Here is a 24,780-nt window from a genome sequence, read left to right as displayed (position 1 = left end):
AATCTGAAAGCCCTCCCTTCGAACTCCTCTGATGTCTTCGCAATCTTAAGATGCAGGTGCTGGCTTGTATAAGGGGTCCTTTACTTCAATTTTGCATTCTGGGCCCTTCCGGCATTTTATCCTGGATGTATATCCCTTCGGGGTTCTTGGTGCAATGTCGTCTACATGTCTCTGAAGCCCATGTTCCCAACATTGTGCCACTTTTGCACTGTGGGTCATCCTTATTCCAGCAGCTGCCAATTCCTTGCATGATCCAAAATTTCCCTGGGTCCAAATTTTCCTGAAGATGTTCTCTTCACACTGTGTCCCTACTGCACAATGGGACACCTTCCTGCAGGCGGCAGCCAACTTCCTCTAGGATCCACAAATTCCTCAGGTCAGTTCCTTTGGCTCTCCAAATCACCCTATTGCTAGATTCTGGCCCCTGTACCGCTTCCTCAGTCCTCTGACAGGTTTCACTGCAACACATTCCTTAGGGACCTCCCAATATTCCACCTCATACTCCATTTCCTCAGGATGTGCCTTCAAATCCACGGTTTCCTTTTTCCTGTCAGCTCCAAATATGGCCCTCATCTCTTCTCAGAAGGCCCTTCTGTCAGCCTCCATTCTGGAGACTAGAGAACCTATCTGCCTTTCCATTGCTTCTTTCATTTTGGCCTCCATCCTTTCCAGATTGGTTCTGATCACATTTTGCATGTGTTCTCAGTCGGCATCTTTTTCTTGGTCGGCTTTTCTATTGGCATCAATTTCAGCTTACAATTTTTCTTGACTGATTTTCACGTTGGCGTTCATTTTGGCCAGCATGGCTTTCAGGAATTGTATGTCTTCTGTTTTCTTTTTGGGTTGCAATGTAAAATAAATCTTCCGTCTTATGATCATTTCAAATTGAACCAGTTACTTTTGACACCAGATGTCAAGTATTTACGGTCATAACCAATGCTAGTGAATTCAATACGATCCAAACTGCCAACTTCTGACACCAAATGCCATGTGTAGGATGGTACTCGTGGCAAATAATTGTAGGTTCTACATCAGATGATTGGATTTACTGACACTTCAATTAAAAGTTCTCTTAATCACACTTATTACAGTGCAATCACTGATTTACATAATTTCCAGCACACGCACCAGGATTATCTGTCTTCAATAGTCGCCTCCTGGCAATGAATCTCAACACAGAAACTAGCGCTTCAAATCACTATGAAATCATCTTGCCATTCCTTGTTCAATCACCCTGGAACCTCGGGACTCAACTAAAAATTCTCCTGGACTCTTCTTAGCTGCAAGTAAACTTGTGTCATGTAGAGGCGGCACAGACAACGCAGAAAACACAGTTTTACTGTTGCATAGCACAAACAACAAAAAAGAACAAAAGTCATGCGATAACTAAGCACTCTTAGGATGTGATGTAACTGTGCCGGCGTGAAAGTGTGTTTGCCAAGCCGCTGCCTGGAAGCGCATTGCATAACCCCATTGTTCCATTGTCGCATGCATGTATTACTTATAAACAGCCGTTTCTGTGGCTCAATCATTCTTGCATGGAGCAAACATACCACAATATATTCATGTGTGATTTTTTTCTTGCAGTGTCCATATTTTCTGTAATATATAATTAGATTCTTGTTACTGCCAAAATTTACAATTTTTACAGGTTTTGAATTTTGGTAGTTGTTTTAATATTACTCACTTATGTTGTTTTATTTAGCCCTATGAACATCAGTGTGGTGTTATTATCGTTATGTTTATCTGCAATATACAAAGATGTATTATTAACATATGTATTTACTATTTTTATATGTCTCTATGTTATTTTCTTTTTATATACTTATGCACCCCATTAGTATGTATGTTCCCACTAGTCAAGTGTATGTACTTTTGTATGGGTGTTCTGTGTGACTGTTTCCACTTATACATGTGTTCTCAAACAAATGTATTTTAACATGAACAATGAAAATGCAATAACACTGGAATATTTTAAGATCTAATGCAGTGCAGCAGTTTCAATAACAGAACAGTTGCCTGAGGATGGACAAGCAAGGCCAAAAATGTAGCAGTTTCATTGTGAATTTAGTGTTATTTTAAATTAAGGAGAGACTGTAAAGAGAACTGCATTAAAGACAGAAGTGAACATGTAAAATGTCATCAGAAGTTAATGGAATACCTCCCTATTTGTGATAACTTCTCAAAAGTGGAATCTCTCAGGCACTGCCCTAATCATAAGACCAAAATTATTATAAATGAAAATGGGCCAGTGCACTTCAGAGTTCAATTACTGGGTTAACAGCACAGACACTTCTACATGAATAACTATCATGTTTTCCATATTCTAACTATGTCTCCAACCCTACTGACTCATATCATATCTGTTATAATTCCATTATTTTCGTTTTAAGAGCTCAGAATGCTCCACTTCTTACCTAACTGCTCTCTAGAAACTGATGTCCCAAGTACAGCTCCTAGATCTGAATTACCACGCAAACTAGGATGAGGTGTGTGATGAGGTGAACGTCCTAACATGCTTTGATAGGAAGATGATGAGACATCTTTGTCATACGTATGCTTCTGAAGAACTCGGATCATTGCATCACGTTCTGCAAGCTTTGATTCAAGATCCTTCATTCTGAAATATGAAAGAAGGACAATTACAACAGCTCTCACTTAGTGTAGTTTTAAATTTAAATATACTTCCTTTCACATCATGGAACTTTCTTATGTTTGTCCTTTCAGTTTTGATACAAATTTCCAGTTTAAAGCAGTTTTTAAATGAGAACTATGACTAGTAACAGCTGTAAAAGGAAGATACATAGAGATGAAAGTCCACTGTATAAACTTCATTGTACCAGTTATGCCAGCATCAAATTCAACCGCAACCTACAGCAGTCTGTTGTGCTTAACTATGGAAGATACTAATGAAGAATTTACAGATCCTATGTCCAGCAATTGACCTCCAACAAACTCATCTTTACCAGTACAAACCCACATGTTGCAAGTGAATACTAATTTAATTCCATATACACCACAGAAATATTTGTATCCCAAACTGTATTACAAGTATTTAATGAGAAACTGGTTTCAGTTTTGTGTACTGTGCTTCAGGAATCAATGCACAGTGCTTTACTTGATGGAATGTATAATCATTTTGTTATACAAATAAGGTACACTTGTTCCACAGGAAATATGGCCTAAAGTCTATGTAACTTTCAGCAGTATTTCTTCTTTACACAGAAGTTTCAAATTACTGCTGTCTCTGCTATAAGGGATAAAATGAAAATTAATGAAGCAGTTGAAAGCTGAAATGTAATTTAATAAAATGTTCACTCTTGAGGCTACAAGACAAACCCTGATAAACATCCACCTCCAATATATTTTCCCATGTTAGAAATAAGCAACAAACAAAAAGATATTAATGTCATCGGCATTAAAATACTTTAATTACTTAACATACTGTGACGTATTCACGCTATGTAGGACACCCCCCTCTCCGGCCAGCAGATGTAACAGCGCTAGTCAACTCTCTGCCCCCCCCCTCCCACCCGCGGTGACATGTTGCTAGGCAAGCGGTAAACATGACGTCACGTAACAGGCGAGCCATGCAACGATTGTTGCTATGAAATCGACAACCATAACGGTACTAAACAGTGGTGCCTATTACATAACTGTTTTCTGTGTTGTCCGTAACGGGGCTAAATAAGGCGCAGCGAACACTATTCACAGTTAGTTATGAGTTAGCCAGGGAGTCAGCAGTCAATCAGTCAGTTGTAGTCTAGCATTCGCAGGCCAAGTAGCTGTAATACTGCAGACAGCAGTAATTGTGAAACTGTAAATGGTGCGATTGTATGAGCGAGTGTGGAATAAATTCGCTATATCCAATAAGGCGTGAAGTTATTTGTCGCGTTATACACCCAACACGTGACAATACATTTTTACAAAGCATCCCTGTCAAGAACATTCACTCCTAGATTCTTGGCCATAAAATTAAACTAACACACATTTTTCACCTACACAGCTAGTTTGTCAAAATCACAACTGTCATCTGTGTTCCCTAAGGCTTATAAAAAGTCTTATCTATTAGGAAGAGAACAGGCACCAAATAAAACTGTAGACATTTAACAGTATATAACCTATGTACTCTGGATGTTGTTGCTACAAAAACTACAAAACGAAACGCCCAATAAAATCAGAAAACAGCACAATAAATGGTACCTTGACTCAAGGTCAGCCACCTTCTTCTGGGCAACATATACTTCATCCATGTGCCTCATTTTCTCTGATCGGGCTTCAGCAATCAATTTCTCTGTCTCTTGACTTGTCTTTTCTAGGGCAGCAATCTTCGCGTCCCTTGGAACAAATTTTCAAATGTACAAAACTTAGCAACAATGGAATTTAATGTAATAATCATTAAAAAATTTCCATTAATTTGATGATAAATTCTTAGGCATGAAGATAGAAGCCATACAATTTACTTCTCGATACTAGATGGGATTATACATAGGCTTACTTTGGAATGCTAGCCGCATCAATAGCTGCCTGCCTGAGTGCACTTTCCTCCAAGTATCGCTGTTCCCACTTAGCTACTTCTCCTTCAAGCCTCATAATCTTTTCATCACGCTCACGCAGCTTGCGTTTCAGTTCAGGCGCTGTCTCCCCCGACTGTGCCCCATTCTGAGAACCATTTGTTCCATTTCCACCTGAACCAGTATCACCTTCATCCGTACCTCCCCCTCCCGCTCGAGCTCGTTCATTATGAAGTTCTCTTTCCAATTGTAATCGAAGCTTTCGTTCTGTTTGTTCTCTTCGATCACTTGCCAACTGCAGCGATGATAATGCTCTCTGCAACTGTGCTACTCGCTCAACATACATCTGTTTCTTGCGACACTGAAATCAAGGCAAATTATGTAATATGGCAAATATTCATGTACACATACATATAAAGCTAAAAGTAAGGTTAATCACCAGTCTCTACATTTTTCACTCTGAAAAATCGCCAACATAAGACATATACGAAGGACATTCCATATATAATGCCTCCTATTATTTTGTGTTAATATGTAATGTTGGTGGTGTTGTAGTAAAGGTTGAACATTCCCGCCAATGTACTGTTAGTTTGGTTGTCATGCAACAGATAGCGACAGCAGAGCAGTCTACCAAAATGGCGTCTGACATAGAAGTGCGTATGAAACAGAGATGTGTTATTAAATTTCTCACTGCCAAACAAATTGCACCCACTGACATCCATCCGACGCTTGCTTAAGATGTACGGAGACGATACAGTGGATGTCAGCACAGTGAGGCAGTGGGTAGTGAGTTTCAACAGTGGCGAAAGTGAAGTGCACGACAAGCCACGCCCTGGGTGTCCCTGCTCAGCTGCCCCTCCTCACAATGAACAGCACCTCGATCAGCTCATCTGTACAGATCAGCAGATAACGACCAGGGAACTGTGTGCATGACTTAATATTGGCTCTAATGCACTGGAAAAGATGTTGGGGAAGCTGGATTATTGCAAAGTTTGTTCCAGGTGGGTCCCGCGGATGCTTACACAGAACCACAAAATTCATCAAATGGAAGTCTGTCAGGACCTGTTGCACCAGTTTGAGGCTAAAGGTGACAAGTTTCTGGACAGCATCATCACCAGAGATGAGACGTGGTGTCACCACTATGAGTCGGAATCCAAAAGACAGTCCGTGGAGTGGCGACATCTGGATTCCCCAAGAAAAAAGTTCAAGACACAGCCATTGGCAGGGAGTGATGTGCACGGTCTTTTGGGACAGGCAGGGTGTGATTTTCTTGGATTTCCTGGAGCCTGGTGAGACTGTCAATTCTGAATGCTACAAGACAATGCTGACTAAGCTGAAAGCTCGCATTTCCTGAGTCAGGCCAGAGAAGCAGACAACCTTTCGCTTGCAACACGATAATGCTAGACCCATACCAGTTTGGCAACCACCATGCATATTGCAAAGTTTGGCTGGACTGTCCTACCACATTCGCCTTATAGCCCCGATTTAGCACCTTCAGACTTCCATCTCTTTGGGCCTATGAAAGATGAACTATGTGGGTAACATTTTCCAAACAATGATGCTGTCATTGCACCTGTAAGAAAGTGGCTAGCCTCTGCTGGTGCAGACTTTTACAGGCACAGCATACAGGCTCTTGTTCATCGCTGGCAAAAGTGCATAATGAATGGTGATGATTATGTGGAAAATAACTGTAAGTAGCTGAAATCTTGCTCTATTTAACTGTTATTGTGCTTTCTATATCTGTTGTAGTTTTCATTTAAAAAATAGGAGGTATTATATACGGAACATTCCTCATAAATGTCTGCATTCAGCATGAATTAACAAAACATGGCATATAAATGCAAACTGCCTGCCATTTTAGTAAATGTAAAACTCTAAACACACAATATTTGCATGTTTCTGCAAACTTGTGATTAATTTAAATTAAATTTTGAATAATTGTGGTCAATCCCACAAATGGAAAAAAATCAGTCACAATTCTAAGAAGCAGACAAAATTGATTAAGTCAATTATTAACAACTGGTATCATCAACATCATCCATTAAAATTTGGACCAGCATTAATGATCTTATGGTGGAGCCTTCTCCATTCATCTGTGTCCATTCTTTCCCTATTTTATCTTGTTATTCTTGGGCACTTAGTCTCTCAACCTAGTACAGTGGGCCCTTGGTTTATGATGATTTGATATACACTGGTTTAAAAAATTTTTTTTAGCAATTTCCTTTGTTTCCCCATAAAATCTGGAACATTTTATATGGCACTCCCAATACCAAGAAAGGTCTCTGCACAGTGATACCAGGCATGTATTCACAGCAACACCACATGGGTATATGCAGTACACGCTCATTCTCTATACAACACACTGTATATTAGAGCAGTTTACTGTGTACTGTGCCTTAATTTTTTTATAAATCTGTGCTTTAAAAAAGAAAATAAAAGTGGAGCCATGTTTACTCTTAAGAGTAGAAGAGCAACTGCCATTAAAAATGTGGTTAAAAGGTCACACAAATCTATAACATCAGAAGAAAAGATGGAAGTTATTCGAAGAATGGAGGGTAGGCAATCATGTTGTACCATTTGTAGGTATTTAACTATGGCCCCCTCCACTGAAACAACCATTATGGAGAGGATGCATCAAGAAAGCCAAACAATCCTCAACTCTTTATTTTAAAAAGGAATCTGAAGAGCCTCCATCTGATTCAAGGATCAGCTGACCCTGGAAATCCACAGCCCGGGCAATCCTCTCACTAGTAACACCTATATACATATTTCATTACAGAATGGACGAGATATAAATCACAGTATATAATGTTTATGTTTAAAATACATAAATGTTCTTTTTTAATTATTTTATGAAAGACAGCTTCAATTTTTGTATACTCAGAACACATCACATTGAAATACATAATTCATCTTCCATTTACACTGATTTGATACACACTGGCATCTCCAGGAACCTAACCTCGACATAAAACAAGGGTCTACTCCACTGTGCCTCCCTGGAAGTCATGTCCAACATTTCTAAAGAAACTCTTTTCTTCTTCATATGTAACAGACACCCACACCAGTATATCCTTAAACTTACTTTTTTTCTACTGTTTCTACTTTTAGATCATGTTCCAGCATCCTGGCTTCAAATGTTAAACCTTCTTGTTGAATCTGAGTTTCTCACAGTGTGACTATGAAGAGTACTGTCTTCTGGGACATGATACAGTGTAGTCTGGTACAAGTTCACCAGTATTCCTCCAAAACATCACTGCACTTTTACCAGTCTATAAGATGCTACATCCCAGAAAAGAGTACTCTTTCTTACACCTTGTTCATTTATTCACACTCTATAGGAATTTCATACCTATTACTGCTTATCTCCCTCTCGCTTGATGTCCAAGTTTCTGTGACATGCCAAAATTGGCAAATAATATGGTATAAAATGTTCTAAACATTGCAAAAGTATTGTGGGATGTACGCTGAAAGCCAAAATGGTGAAGCCACAAGAGAGAGACATTGTTAGGGACTGGCTCTGTAAACGTGCTCAATGCTAGGCAATAGCTCAGCAGCCCTCATGTGACTGCAGCAACAGACATGCACACAAAAACAGAAGAGTTGTTGGAAGTGTTTTCTGTGCAGTTCACGCCAAGGCTATGTAACAATGACCAGCTGCTGAGTAGAGTCTGATTGAAGAATACAGAGAGCAGTCCAGAGAGAATCTGCAGGTAGACAGTCAGCTGACAATTTCAGCAGCTGAAGGCAGGAACAGTTCAGGAATCCAGAGAAAGGGGAATGTCCACTGCTGGATGCCACTACCAAGCAGCGCAGTGAAGACCATGACTGAGAACACTAGTCTGTGCGTGATAGTGACCTGTAAAGTGTAGTAATAAGTTGTGTGTTTAAGGGTTCAATGAATCCGATTACCAACCCAAATCACTCTAAGACGTGGCAGTATACAAAGTGAAAAATGTTCTGTCATCTTCAGTCCAGTCCTGTTTACATAACATCTTAAAAATAATTAGAGTCCCACCAACTGGCTGACAGACAATGGTAGTCCAGCAATAAGGCTGCCTTTATCCCTGTCAAAAGACTCTGTGGTAAAGCATTTCCTCCAGCACTCACATAAGAATAACTCTGCTGTAACTTTGAAATCAGTACCTCTTCAGTGAAGACAATGTATGTCATGGGAAGGTGAGGATGACAGAAGTGGAGGAAATGCCACAGGAGACATAACAACTTGTTAGATAGACCAATATCAACAACGGCAGTGAATCAAGAACAATAAGAAATGATAAGAGAAGACATGACATCAAAAGAAATGCACTCCATTAAGGAGGACTGCAAAATATAGTCTTTTGGACTATAAAGGAAATCAGGAAATAACGAGAGAACTACAAATTCTACTACGTGCTAGCATAGTTGGTTGAGGCACTATGCTACAAGTTGTGGGATTGAATCCCAATGATGTCATTGGATTTTTTTCAATTCACCTAATCCTTCCAGCAACACTATGGCCCTGGGGTCGACTCAGTCTCTAAAACAAATGAGTAGCAGGAATATTCTTGGAATGTTCTTGGGGGTAAAGGGAAGCCGGCGCGTAGGGCTGACAACCTTACCGCCATCTATGAGCCGGTTGTCTAGAAAATGTGGGAACCTCAGCATCTCACAACCCTATGGGCCTCCACAGCCTATTACAGGGAGACCTTTACTTTTTTACTACAAATTCTCCAAGATAGAAACTTAAGAGTACAAGGAAGAAATGGACAGAATATGTTGGAAAGATGAGCTATAAGAAGATTCCAAAAAGGATTTTAAAATCTCATCCAAAAGGAAAAAGAAGTTTTATCAAACCCCTGGAATGATAGAAAGATTCTCTTTTGTAACATCCATAACAGATCTTGATAGGACGATGACTATGATGATGGTTTTCCACACATATGTACACACAAACATTTACTCATTTAAAGTGTCTAGTTTTACCAAACAACTTAAAACTTTGTATCGGAGTAATATACAGTAAACTGGTAAGCAACTCACCTCCTCTTCTAGTCGGACCACATTTCCCTGAGCATTTGTTAAGGCAGTGTCAAGGATATCTATATGTGTCCTCTGTTCCTGAAGTGTTGCACGCTGTGCTGCTAGCTCAATTTCTTGCCTCTCTTTCGCAGCAACAAGTTCCTTATCTGAAAATTAAGAATGACCACTTGCATGAACACATTTATGTTCCATGAGACACAGTGGACAGAGTAGACGAAAAAACATCACCCAGATTGGGCCCTGCAACACCCACTGGCTGTATCATGGTACACACAAAAAGAACTGTACAATATGAACTCATTACAATAAAAATATGAAGACAGTAAACTGGCCAGATTCAAAATGAGCATATCAATATTCTCACAAATAATATCTGTACCCATTCCTGTCTCTTGCACGTCAATCATTTTCAGAAAAGTTATAAAAAGTACATACAAAAGGTAAGATAACAGTTTGCTTTCCTATCTGTGGTAGAGACAGTGTCACATAACTTCGAACAAGGCCACAAATTCCCCACATTCCCACAACCCACCCCCTTGTCTGAAATTTTTCTTCTGCGCATTCAAGGTTACTCTTGGCACTCTTGGCCTTGTTCGAAGTTACATGACACTTGCTATAAAAATCTGAAGTTCAGTAGGAAAGAGACATAGAGAATGAGTAACATCAGTTTCCATTTAGGGACCCAGGAAAAAGGAATACAGTAAAGCACAAAACTTCTTACTTTGTGTAATGAGTTGGGCAATGAAGATTTCACGTTTTCCAAGCTCTTTCCGGAGATTCTCAGTTGCTATATCAGGCAAATCACTTTGATTTTGTGGTCGACCTGTGAGCAATTGTGTTGACAAAAGTTCCAACTGCTCACGTAGAGCCCTGTTCAATTCTTGCACCCTACGAAGTTCGCCTTGTAAACGTGCCCTAGCAGATCTCTCCAACTGCTCACGTCGCTCTGATGCTTGAACAAGTTCCTCATGTGCACGATGAACCTTTCCTACCTCCTGTTCCAGCTGCAATATTGAAACATGCACTCATTAAAGACACCAATGCCAAAACAACTTGCATTGTTAACAGAGAGGGTACAAGCAGAAAGCTGCCCTTGTCATGACAATAACATAAACATTACAATGACCATATAATAACCTGAACTCTTCGTTGTTCAGACCAAAGTTTTACGTTTTGTTTAACAATAATGTATTTTTCTGATACAGACTTCGCAAAAAGTACATAAAATAAACACATAAGTGGAAGAGTGTGTCTGTTCCTGAAAATATTTGATTTCTAAACTACTTTACAGATTGCCATAACTTTGGTTTTTTAAATCTAAACCAGGAATTACTATGCAAAATTAATTTTGTAAAATTATAATTTTACCAAATTACCTATAATTATAGGTCCAACCGTGACAAGTACTATCTTCTGGGATCTGATGCTACAGTATGCTGAACTTTTAACAGTATTTTGAAGGAATGTACTGCCTCCATTTTCAGAATCAAAGAACATGGTGAGCACATAAACAAAAAAGCAAGCAGAGATGTCGGTAAACATCTACCAGACTACTGAACATCAAATCCCATAAAGATCATATTCTTCAAAATTAACTGTGTTTTATATCAGTCCAACATAACCTTATTTCACATAATATACAAAACAATTGGCAAACAGCATACAACATGGGTCTGGTTAAGATCTATAGCTTTCATTTGAAGCATTTTTTTGATACGGTGTATATTTAATTAAATATGTGAAAACATAATTTATGATAATACACGGGGTAGTATAAGCACTATGATTGGAAAGCTGCATGTGTACTACAAACTGAGGTTCATCTTTACACTGTTCTTTCGATTACTGGTGTTCTACCTGCTGAACATGACACTTTCCCACATCTGTAATGCATTTAGTAATTAATGTATTAAGTATCAGGGAGAGTTAGTAAACAGGTTACAAATGGATATAAAACGTAAATCATGTGATATTTCAACCTAGAAAAAACATTTATTTCTCAACATATCCTCCACCAACAATGATATATTTGTCCCACTGCTTTACCAGTGCAGTGAAACTAGCAGCATAGAAGTCCTCTGGCTGCCGTCTCAGCCACTTCTGCAAATCTGTTTCAACCTCTGTCATCATCAGAGAAATGTTTGCCACCAAAGTGCAACCACTTTGCACAGCAAACACTTCCCACCATAAGCAGGAAACATTTCTTTATGTATATCCTTTGCAATGAGTCCTTTGCTCACAAAAAAGAAATGCACAACAGAATGCTGATCTTCGGTAATATAATCCTCAAGCACCATCGCCATTTTAACTACTGAAACCAGCCTCTGAACATGCACATGTGTGCGCCACCTACACTGTCATGAAGCTGGACTGTGTTGCTACCTACTGATACAAACAGAAAAACTATTGTGTCCATTACAGCTGCTTTCCTTCCATTTGTGGCCTACTTACTGACTCTCCCTCATACATCGCATTCCAAAACAATGTAAACTATGGCCTAGTGTTAAATTTTCCTGTGTTAAAGCGGTATCAAAACATGGTTCACCAATGGTCTTCCACATACTTGCCTGGCCTCTTAGTACAATGCCTGTTCTGTCTTATTATATGATGTAATGCCATTACTATAAAAGTGACAGTTCTAAATGCTGACTTTATTACAGACATGAGAAAAAGACTCGTTACTTATCGATTCATACAAATTCCTACCATAGCATACATCTGCGTCATAAAACTGATTTAATTCCTCACCTTCTGTGATTTGGAAACTTTCTGGTAGCATGTTTCGAGTTCAGCCTTTAACGAGCTGTTCTCTTGCATCAGTATCTCCACCATCTCAGCTGGAGGCCACATCTCCCTTCCCTGAGATTCAACATCCTCACGGCCATGAGTCTTTGGCCTGAAAAGATACTGACACCCAGATAAACACTTCCCACGAACAGAGTGCATGCATGCACACTTCACACACCCATTTAATGTTGGTGCTTGATGATGTTTTAATAATATTGATGCTAACCTAAACCTTAAAATATATACACATCATGTAACAAAACATCAGCTACATCATGTATTTTGAAAACAGACTTTAATTCTTAATATAAATGATCCACTTTTGATCGAAGCAACGAGAAGATACACTGCTGTATCTTAGATGACTGAGCATCAAATGAAATGAGAAAATCATTTTCAATGGAAAGCTGTAATGACAAAAAATGAAGAAATCACATCCTAATACAACATGGTATTTTCCTCAAGATACTGATAAAACAACAACAGAAGAGCCATACTAGACTATTCCCTGTCAAGACTCAAACTGCACAGATCCCAAACACACTACCACTTGAGTTTACATGCCTTGTTCCCACTCAAGACCATTAATACACAATTCAGGCTGCCACTGCCATAAAAACCTCACTAACAATGAAGTTGCTTTATCTCCCAGTGCCATTCTCTGTTCTCTCTTTACGCCCATTTCCCTTCATTGAAGCACTCTCTGCTATGTTCATCAGTAATCACTCACTACCTAACCTGTATCAGATTAAGTTTTCCAATTATCAGTTTAATACTTGTCCATAAGTTGTTCTTTCCTAGTTTATTACATTAAGTTTTCTCAGCTGCATAGGTTATGTAATGCCAACAACTTGGTGGATGACTATCAACGATGAAACAGCAAGGATCTGGACACAGCATGGTCTATTTTATGACACTATTAAGACTACAACGGTCCTTCACTGAGAAATTTCAGACTGTGAATGAAGTATCACCTGATAAATTCTGTTACTATCTCTACAGACTCCTGTCATTCTGCACTACTCACCACAGCTTTCTATTCTTATGTTACCTAGTAACACAAAATTAAAATTCATTATATATGTATGATTCAGTCAGATAAAGTGAACCATGACACAGTATTAAAACTAAAAAGTTTCTTTAAAAATCCTTTGCCAAGATTTTAATGGCACTGTCACTTAAAAGTTATGTTTCAAAACTGATGATAATCCCAAATCCACATTCCTAACTTCAATTCACACAGAAGCAAATTATGATAACTGAACATTGACATACTAACAGATGTAATTAGATTATCTGGCATATGGGCATGTCCAGGAAACAGCCATTATCCCACAGACTGAAACCACAAATCTTGTTCTATTTCACAAAATGTCACTTGTTTTCTACAAGTATTACCTCATGTTACAACAAATAACTCAGGAACAGAATAAAAAATGCGAAAGGAACACTATTCCAATGATACACTGAAGCATCAAGCAGTTAATTCTCCAAAAAAAGAAAACATAAATTCTTTCAAATGCTAAATCTAAGCACAACATTTCACTCTGAAGTACTTAAAAAGCATTTAAACCAAGTGAGTTAAGATACAAAGATACGAGTTTGTCAACAACCAATGGAAAGCCAGGACACTTTCATCTGACAGGCTCTTGGAATATGAAAACAGAAAACCAGCTCCTACTTTTCATACCATATCAAATACACAACACAAATAAAATTAACTGATAATACAAAGCAAGCCGAGAAACATGATTAGGCCCACATTAGAACTACTGTATTTCAGCATGCTCTCTCATTCATTCAAGAGATGGACTGAGGTTTTCAGAGCAGTGAAGCATAATATTGTGGTCTTCTGTGTTATGACACCATGTACTGTGGTAGGTGGGCACCATCAAGAAGATCACAGCAGAATGAATCATACCAAGAAGACCACCTCACTACAGTGAAAAAAAAAACTTCAACCCCCATACTGTTTCTATTAAATTTTCATTCTATGCAACACATATTATATTATTACATAATAATATATTTCATTCATTTTAAAAATGGCAGTGAAGACAACAGTAGAATTAATTATTATTAAATATTAATACAAGTAGTTACTCATACTTTACCTTGGACTGGTGGCAACACCCAAGCATCCAATCACATCCGTCACAACCTTTCCTGTGCCTATACGTGACAGATCAGGTTGAGATCGTGATAAACTAAGTTTCTCTGGTGTGATGCTGGAGTGAGGAATCATTTTATGCCTCTGTACCACTGTCAGAGGTGAAGATGACCCCATCCATTTTGGATACTCAGGTGGAGGTGGCAGATTCGAGAGGCCATAGTCTAGAGGTAGGAGAGAGTCGTGATCTAGTTTAACAGGCATTTCCTTCACACTGCTGCCACCTGGGCCTACACGAGAAAGTGACAACCGCTTCAACTGGTCTGACAAGCATGGATTCTCAGTCATGGAAGACTCTCCATCTTCAACCAACGGAGCAGATGAATCCCTTCCATTAGCCCCACTGGATACTGATGGAACAACCTTTACTTCCTTTGCTAAATGCTTCAGGACCTACAATAAAATCATTTAATAAACCACACACAAACAGACATAATATTTAAAGAAAAATCTGCAAACAATGTGAACTTAAGATGAACAAGAATAGTCAGTGAACAGAAAATGTGATGAATTTCAGTTTGATTTTCAATTACTCATATAGTGTCAAATTAAAGCTGGTCAGTTGACATGGACTGAGTTCATTATTAGGACAGAAGATGTAGAGCCTACTAAAACAGTGATACAAGAATTCCAATTCCAATTAGCTGAAAAAAAAAAGGCATTGGAAAGTGTAACCAATCGTTACCTACCAGCATAATTCTTAAATATTACCAACTACAATATAGCGCCACGCCATAGCTCAAGTGGTTAGTCGGTGGCTCGGGTTCGATCCCAGCTCTGGTCAAGTGAGATTTGTGGTGAACAAAGTGGCACTGGAGCAGGTTTTCTCCGAGTACTTTGGTTACCCCTATCAATCTTCATTCCACAAAATTCTCCATCATCATAATAACCCGTGGCAGGCTACAATAGGCCAATCAGTGGACCCAGTTGGACGCCACCCCCCACTAAGCAATTAAAAAAAAAATTAATATAAATTTTAATTTTATTAATACTTAGGACTTAATAACATTTTTGTACTAAAGGTGACTTATACTCAGTTCTGCTGTGACTATTCTGAGAATTTGTACCAAGGAATGTTTAGATAAGGACTACTGCAACTGGAGACAATCCCATGGTAATCCATGGGGTATGTGTAGCGGTTACCCCTACCACCATCCCAATTAAAGAAACTTCCAAAACATTCTACAACTGTAGAATGCGTGGAAGCTTCAAGGTAAATCTCGATGCCATGGTTTAGCATACTACATAAGGCATGCTCATTTGAAGTTTCAGAAAATGTGTGCATGGTGGTGGCCAGAGAACAGGACTGAGAAGAAATGAACCAAATGGGTCTGTTTGCAACATATCTTATGGTCTGCAAATGAAAGAGAAGATATGCTTAAGAAGACTGTTACAAGGGACAAATCATGGGTGCATCACTACCAACAGATGGTGATGGTAAAAGTGTAAATTCTGCATCATACTGTGAAGCTTTGGGATGCAAGTCACAAAAAAAACGACCAGGCCAACTGGCAAGAGCGACACTGCTTCATCATGAGTGTGTCAGGCACCATACAGCATGAGCAACCCAGGAGAGAATTCAAGAACTGCAGTGGGAACTTCTTGAACATCCGCCTTACAGCCTGGACTTGGGCCCTAGTGATTTCCATCTGTCTGGTCAGCTAAAACACTACCTTGGTGGCAAATGTGAAGAGGGTGAAACAGAGGTACAAAAGTGTCTGAGACGACAGTCAGAAGACTTCTGTGCTGTGGGTTTCAATGCACTTGTAAAGCGACGAGACAAGTGTATCGATGCTGATGGAGGATATGTCCAGAAATAAATATTTTTTCAAGATTAGAATATCAGAAGTTTTATGTTTTATATCCATTTGTGAGATATTTACTGACTCTCCCTTGTATAAACACAAGATCAACACCAAAATTAAATGCATTACTCTGAGTCCAGTGGTGAAATCCCATCTGAGGACTGATTTTGTAACAACACAATTGGTGGTGAGACATGTCAGACGCCTCATGGACAATGTCAGATGACAGCCCAGGTAAAGGACAATCAGCAGAGGAAGACTGAGGTATCTGAAGGAAGTGCAACCCACCTATCAGAAATTCAACATGTACTGCCCTAGATCAAACCCAGACCTTCACATGCGGAAGAGGCACACAATCGCCTTGGGCACAAAACATTTGCACACCATGAATGACAACATAAGATAATTCTAAACTATTTCAAATCATGCTTTTCTAACAGCCCAATAAGGAATTCCTTACCTGTGATTGGTTGAGGTAGTCATCAGGAATGTCTGTAATTTCTCGAACACTGGGATCAAAATTCCGACCTGAGGTAGTATCAAAATTGACACGTGTAGAAGGCTCCTTGTTTCCTCCCAACGATGGAGAGGGAGAATGGGAACCCATTTTCTGACCCTGAACAATAGCCTTTCCAGTTTCAGCTGTATAAATTCCTGGATGCGAGTTCAAGTAACCTGGTGTACCCGTGTCTTGAAGATCACGAATGCCTGATAACCTGTAAATTTCGTTATGTCTAATAATATGAAACACAACACACAGTGATGTCTCCATGACTTATACATAGAACATTTCTTACAGGTGTTTTCCTGCAGTACCAACAATTTCCATTATATGCATTTCTTCTCCTCTGGAATTAGTCTACAGAGGCATACAGCACATTCTCCTTTACAACTGTTAGTTCTGAATATAATTAGGTTCACTAGATGGGGATAAATTTTCATTACTAAAAACTGTATTTCACAATTACAAATGGTGAATTCTGGAGTCACAATACACATTCCAAGTCACATGTTACAACCAAATTAAACCCACCTGGATCCCCAACAGATGAAACAACAACTTTATTACTGAAGAGTTCTACCTTCTGGGATGTATGTCACTGAAAATCAAAAGACATTTGGGTGGAATATGTCACCTCCATCTTCAGGCCCAAAGAATAAACCAAGCAAAAACCAGCATGAATCAACCCTGAAGATGGAGGTGGCATGTTCTTCTGAAATGGTAGATGAATTTCACAGAACAGATGGTGTTACATCCCTGACAAAAGAATTCTCCATAACTTCTGCTGTGAGAAACTCAATTCCTAGAAATCTTACTATATATGGTAAAGAGTATTGCCATAACAGGGGGATGATACCTGCGTAATTTATTTGTAATATTGATTTAAAACAGCTATAATTAAAATGACCCATTTAGTTACAGAAATAAAACATTTTAAAACATTTATATTGAATAATGCATATCAAATTCATATTCTCATAATGATAACACATCTTTTGTTTCCTTGAACTTTATGTTATACCTGGGTTAAAGATAAATTGGGGGATGGGATACACCTAAAACAGACTTCTGTGAGACTAGTTTCATGAACTATGCAACTGTAGAATCAACACAGTACCTGCCAGTCCAGGGTTCATCGCCTGCTCCATGAATGATGAGCGTATTATATGAAGAAGAAGATACATCAAGACTGCTACGATTTGAGCTAAGGTTCTCTTGGCCCTGGGGCTCCTGACGTGCCGTATGTCGAATCACATAGCGCTCTTCATGGCTCAGATTCTCATTGGATGTTGACACATCTGTCTCGCTGCCACTCAAACTCTGAGAGAATCCAGCACCTGGATGACCAGTTGCACAAAACAAAAACATGGTAACTACCAGCATCTGGGCCTGAACATTGTCACGATGACATTTGTAATTAACACACAGTACTTCAACCAACCAGACACATTTACACATTGACTACATGATGTGCAGAGACTGACATGAAAAGAAGATGGCAAACTACCAACAAATGTGGCCAAAGAAAATCTGTTTTATTTCCATTTGTGACCCATTTACTCACTGTAGTGCATACAAAATTTGAATCTAGAAATGTTTGACAATTTGAATAAGAAATTACTATATCTCTTACATCACTAAGTAAAATGGAAACATGCAAGTTTGAAACTTTTCTACTCTGCCAAATATTAGTACCACCAGATTCATCAGGTGAACAGACACTATCATCTTCGTACAAGCCTACTTGAAATCTGGCTATCGTTTAGCATTTGTGCTTAAAATTTACTTCAAATCAATTCCATGGGTTTGTTTAATCCTCAGTTTCAGATGAACATTGCCAGTGCATACTGTATGTTGATTCATGTTTGCACACAAATGCATGCATATCAGCATGGTACCATAAAACAAAAGACTAAACAGTTACCATTTTGTATACATTACAAACTTTATATATATACACTCACAACAAGATTAATGACATTTCACAATTTCAATTTGTTTTTAACTTCTAAATTGCATACACAATAACAGATAGAGAGCATGTTGAATTTTCTTATTTATTAAGATAATTTGCTACTGACAAATAGTAATAATTCAAATACAGTATAGCTGGGCCGAATATGAATCATGAAGCTCTACAGTGATATATGAGCAATGAATCTGTAACACACAGTAATGAATTTCTCATAGGCCTTTTGTGTGAAGTTTTCTTTTGAATACTTCCAGATCATATAACTTCGATGGCCATGTACTGGGGCCCTCATTTAAATGCAGCTACGCCTATATACACGCACTGATCTTTACCGATAGCAATGGTCATATGTAGATGTGACAGCTGAGTGGTCACCTGCCTTTACTGGCCATGTCTGGCACTACTGTGATGACATGTGTGCGCCAGTCCACTTGGCCAAGCATAGCATTTCTTCAAAACTAATTCCATTATCTCTAAGTTAAAATGTGAACACCAGATATGTAGTAATCCTCCCCCCTGGCTCTACAGCCCCCTTGGGCCCTGGCCTCTGATTTTTCACTTTCATGATCATTCTACAGAAGGTAGGACTCTTTGGACAAGTGATCAGCTTGTCGCAAGATATGTAGTATCAGGAGATACAAAATCCCCTATCTTTTGATGATGAGGTTAAGTTCTAAAAGGTTAAAAATATATTTTCTCTTATTACCTTGGCCAGGTAAAAGTTGTGTCCTTTGAGAACTACTGGTGAATGGGATGAATCGGCTTGACTGCTGCAGAGAGCTCATATTCAGTACTGATTTAAAGTTATAGAAATTTTAATGTAAGTACAGAAATGACACTTCAGTACACCATGCTCACAGCAAATGCTCTTGATGACCAGAGTTCACTTCCAAAAATCTGTGGCTCCTACACTTTTATGCCAAAAATCATCTGGAAATAAAAAAAATAAATTATATACTAATAACTTAAATGTATGTTATGTGCATTAACCTAATGGCTTCATATGTAGGATATGATCGCAGTGGTGTTATATGTAGAGATCTCTACTCTGCTTGCCACCTTACTTCACACTGGTATCTTGCTTGGCTTATTCTTCAACCCTGAAGATGGAGGCAACATGTTCCACCAAAATGTCAGTTGACTTTCAACGGACAACACAATGTTATATTCCAGAACACAGCACTAATCATGACGACTTCTGTTACAATACTGCGATTTGGATGACGCAATGGGAAGTAGGGGTGACGTGAACTCTGCGGTTTTGCAGATTATATAAATGTGATTATTTATAAAATAAAAATAAGCCATATTCTAAAAGGTGTAAAAAGGTAAAGTTGGCCCTATGCTTAACCAAATAAGAACTACGCCTTGAAGACGTAGTGGGGGAGTGGATGTATAAATCCACATTTTCTTGACATCAGCACTAGTTGGAGATGAGTGCTCAGCTTCATGCACCGGCCCAAAAGTTGTAAAAAAATGGCAATGTTTTTAAAACAAGATGTGACCTCATGACATGACCTACAAGCCATATCACAAACTGACAGGTTTGAAGATGCACTGAATCAACAGTGAAAGGCAGGAGGGGTAGAGAGACACCTCATCCACTTACCCCACTTCCGAAAATATTAAATAAAATACTGTTATTAGTCAAATTATTAGCAGTACAGTCCACCCTAGTGCTGTTTACCAGGCCAGTGAAGGGAAACTCAAGATATTCTGTTGAATGTAACAAACCTACTCCAACAAGACACACTTTCCTTTGCTTCCTCATCCACCCAACCTCAATTAGACAGACAGCAGTGCCAGGGCCACTGTCAGCAGTGCTTCGCCATTCCACTTAAGGTAAAGGTAAAGTAAAGGTATCTGTGTGCTTAACTAATTAAGCGCTATGCCATGAAGACATATGAAATGAAGGTACAGCTCTACCATTCTCAAACTCAGCACTGGATGCCAGTGAGTGGTTAGCTGCACGCTTCAGCCCCTTTAAGCCCAGGGAAAGAGCTCCAGGTACCCACTGGAGACGAGGCAGAGCTATCCTGGCTCCATTGCTCTGCCAAAACAATAACTTATTACTTTCCTTATATGCTACTTCCTGGCAGGAAATCAAGCAGATATCAGTAGCCACTCAAACAATTCTATGTAATCACAGAGGTAGACACAGAACATACTTCGTTCACATGAACAAATCTTCCTGAGAAAACTGTTCGGGGAAAATACAACCAATGACAGTCCCAGTACGTCTTTAATTCAACTCTTAAACAAATTTAAATCACAAAATTCATACATTTAAGAAAAACATATATCACAAAGTCTTGTATATAATATATTTGATGCATTTCCTGTAAATACACATCCATTTTCGGCCTGTTTAAAAAGTGAAGAAAGAAAAAAACGAATGTTAAAAGGAACGGAAATTACATTAGGACTTTCAATATATTGTTGCATGTTTCCTAGGTAACGCGACAATAAGTTATGTGGGTTTCCGGATGTGAGAGAATATTTATTATTATCAATTATTATCACCTATAATGTCCTCTAAACGTGTCTTCCTCATTATCACAATTGTTCTTGCACCGTTAATCTTGGTGAAGTATCTGCTCAGCTACTGCTAGAACTCAACTGTTCTCGGCGACTACTAGAACTCAACTCAACTCCGTCAAAGTCAAAGTGTGACTGATGGTCGGTCAGTCAGTCAGTAAGTCTTGACAGTTACGGTCTTGTTTTTGTGGGGCCTCCTCTCTGACGAGAGGACAGGACTGTCTTTTGCATATGCTGCTGGCCCTTGCAAGCCCTTGTCTGGTCATTCAACCCCCTTAAATAGGCCTTTTGTGGACTGCTTATGGAACACCTTTCTCAAGAGTTTGGTTTTCCCGTTGTCATGCAACGCTTCGAACAATTCACTGTAATCGTGGAAACTCGGTGTTAGAATTCCAATATTCCGTTGACCAGCAATGAACACTGAAATATGCATTCTCCTTCCCATTTGCGCTGTGATGGATATTTAATAAAAATTATCTTGTTTATTAAAAATTCATTATCAAGAGAATACAATGATCAGTATACAAAGAATTTTCTTTTTACTTTGAAACCAACCTACATATATCTTACACCATTTGCTGATGATTACTTTCTCACCCATAGTATTGATGTTACGGACTATAATTCAAGATAAAATCTGTTGAAAATATAAGTAATAAACTTGTTACAAGCATTAAACAACCTGGATGAAAATCCAATCTGGCTCTCGTAAGACAGAAGATCAAGGCCAATGTCTGAACCAAAAAAAAATAAAAGTGTGAGAGATATATATGCAAAAATGACTGTGGGAAACATATCAGAAAATAGCCTGGGGTTAGATCATAGGTCAGGAGAAGTCAGCAGCTGCTCCTGTATTAGGGCAATCATGTTACTGAGCATGCCGGACACATTCAATGACAACAATACACAGGTCAGTTGCTACGGCTACAAGTACTTTAAACATCTTACAACCTTCAACAGGTCTGAAAAGTAATAATTCAGGCTGAGTTAGGGTCTTACTTACTTACTTACTTTCTCATGGAGTTGAGCCCTTCTTGAGGCGCAGCAATTCTGTAGCTACTCAAGAATTTCCCAGCATTTTATGGAACCCGAAGGTTCATTACCCTGTTCACAAGAGCCTCCACTGGACCCTATCATGAGCCAGATCGATCCAATCCATACCATTACATCCTATCTTTCTAAGATCCATTTTAATATTGTCCACCCACCTACGCCTTGGTCTTCCCAGCGGTCTCTTTCCTTCTGGCTTTCCCACCAATATCCTACATGCATTCCTCGTCTCCCCATTTATGCTACATGCCCTGTCCACCTATCCTCCTTGACTTGATCATTCTAATTAAACTTTGTGAAGAGTACAAGTTATGAAGCTTCTCATTATGCTGTTTTCTCCAACCTCCTGTCACTTCATTTCTCTTTCGTCCAAACATTCTCCTCAATGTCCTGTTCTCAAACGCCCTCAGTCTATGTTCCTCCCTTAATGTCAGAGAAAAAGTTTCACACCCATACAGAACCACAGGCAAAATTATACTTTTGTAATTCTAATTCTTATGTTTTTGGACAGCAGGCGAAAAGACAAAAGATTCTGGACTGAATGGTAGCAAGCATTACCTGAGTTCAATCTCCTCTTAATTTCCTCCTAAATCGGGTTTTGATTCAGTTCTTTATTGGGGTCCGTAGTATTATTTGACATTAATTGTTTGGCCAGTTCTGCAGCTACTCAAGAATGTCCCAGCATTTTATGGAACCCGAAAGTTCACTATCGTGTTCACAAGAGCCTGCCACTGGTCCCTACCCTAAGCCAGATGAATTCAATCCATACTGCTCCATCCCATCTCTGTAACATCCATCTTAGTATCATCCTCCCACCTGTGTCTAGTTCTTCCTGATGGTACCTTTCCCACCAAAACCCTATATGCATTTCTCTTCTCCCCATGTGTGCTACATGCCCTACACATCTCATCCTCCTTGACTTGATCACTCTAATTATACTTGGCAAAGAGTACAAGTTAAGGAGCTCCTCATTATGCAGTTTTCTTCCACCTTCTATCACTTCACCCCTCTTCAATCCAAATATTCTCCCCAGCACCCTGTTCTCACACACCCTCAGTCTATGCTCCACTCTTAATGTTAGCGGCAAAGTTTCACACTATAAAAATCAGAGGCAACATTACAGTTTTGCACATTTTAATTTTGATGTTTTTTGATGGCAGATGAAAAGATAAAATGTTCTGGACTGAATGGTAGCAAGCATTGCCTTAATCTATTCTCCTCTTAATTTTTTCCAGTATCAAATTTTGATTCTTTTCATATATGACTGAAATCTTCAATTCACATATCTTTCCGACTGATATCCAGGAAAATATATTTTGAAGGCCAGTTGTGGAATCCTGCTACTTAATACCTACATTTGTTCAACTAGACAAAAATTTAAATTGATAAATTTGATAATGCTTTATCAACATTATTACATTTTAAGAGTTCTTTTAAAAGCAGAATGATTTTATTCAGTGGGCAGTCAAACCAAAGATGCCAAGTGCAGGAACAACTGAAAAAGTGAGTGCCATGGAATAAATGAAAGTTGTTTGTCTATGATTATACACAAAGTCCAATTCACTACCTGCTGTCATTGGTTCAAAAGCAAGTGGTATTACGAAAATGTAAAATACGTAAAGCGTAAAATGAAAAATATATAAAACTGTATTTGTGTGGCTAAAACCTGAGAATGAATCATTTCTCGAGACGACATATACTTAAATATACCGAAATACATATTTCGGCGTTCAGCTGAAGTGATATATAGTGTAGCTGAAACCAATATTCAAATTCGTTGGTAAACTTCGGCCATTACTGTAGATATCAAATACCGTCTAAAATCGTTCATAATGTAGTTACTACAGACAGGCACGATGAAGTAAGGACGCTCATGCATTCTCGCACAGAGCGCCCACGCCTAAGACATACGATTTTGTACACTTGGTAAAGCAAATGTGAAATTATTTTGTACGTGCTTCAACTGCAGATCTAGCGCCGAGCCGGTCACCATCTGCTGCCCGCACGTCAGCTGCAACTATGTTGTACGATCATGGCGTGTCACTTTGACTAACGTTCATTATGCAATTATTTCATATACTGTCCACAGCTTCAACATAAAAAATCAAGGTCAATGAGTTCTCGATAAAACAGGTTCATCGCGAATCTATTCGAATCGCAAATGCGCATGACGCAATATTGAAATACAGTGCGTACAATCAAGTGCGCGCCGCGGCTGCAATTTGCCGTGAGTCATACCACCGCAGAACGGATGCAACTTCTCCCCGCGACTGCAGTGCTCCTACGCCGATGGTTGCATAATCGGAACCCGAGGTTGCATTAAACAGTCAGTCTTTGTCTTGCTGTGGAAGTGGAGTGGAATGTTTACAGCTGTCGACAGACGGTGGAAATGAAGTTCACTATTAAACAGCGTGTGT

At 39.0% G+C, this 24,780-nt stretch overlaps 1 protein-coding gene across 2 annotated transcripts in view; it reads right to left on the bottom strand.

Annotated features, from left to right (window-relative positions):
* Nucleotides 1-24,780, bottom strand: part of LOC111862192 — a 42,771-nt gene that overhangs the window by 8,685 nt on the left and 9,306 nt on the right. Inside the window, exons 2-11 of one of the 2 annotated variants that reach the window (XM_033750668.1) lie at nucleotides 19,482-19,705; nucleotides 17,921-18,152; nucleotides 16,762-17,017; nucleotides 14,441-14,889; nucleotides 12,288-12,435; nucleotides 10,261-10,543; nucleotides 9,540-9,685; nucleotides 4,499-4,875; nucleotides 4,204-4,338; nucleotides 2,418-2,620 (exon numbers count right to left, since the gene is read on the bottom strand). In XM_033750668.1, the coding sequence (XP_033606559.1) occupies nucleotides 2,418-2,620; nucleotides 4,204-4,338; nucleotides 4,499-4,875; nucleotides 9,540-9,685; nucleotides 10,261-10,543; nucleotides 12,288-12,435; nucleotides 14,441-14,889; nucleotides 16,762-17,017; nucleotides 17,921-18,152; nucleotides 19,482-19,560 (2,308 nt within the window). In that variant the 5' untranslated portion in view covers nucleotides 19,561-19,705. The remainder of the gene's footprint in view (nucleotides 1-2,417; nucleotides 2,621-4,203; nucleotides 4,339-4,498; nucleotides 4,876-9,539; nucleotides 9,686-10,260; nucleotides 10,544-12,287; nucleotides 12,436-14,440; nucleotides 14,890-16,761; nucleotides 17,018-17,920; nucleotides 18,153-19,481; nucleotides 19,706-24,780) is intronic. The other variant, XM_023847389.2, reaches the window with a different exon arrangement.

Source organism: Cryptotermes secundus, unplaced genomic scaffold (genome assembly GCF_002891405.2).
Source record: "Cryptotermes secundus unplaced genomic scaffold, Csec_1.0 scaffold559, whole genome shotgun sequence".
NCBI classification, from domain to species: Eukaryota; Metazoa; Arthropoda; class Insecta; order Blattodea; family Kalotermitidae; genus Cryptotermes; species Cryptotermes secundus.
Note: the sequence above shows the minus strand (reverse complement) of the source record. Positions and strands in the feature narration are given on the sequence as shown.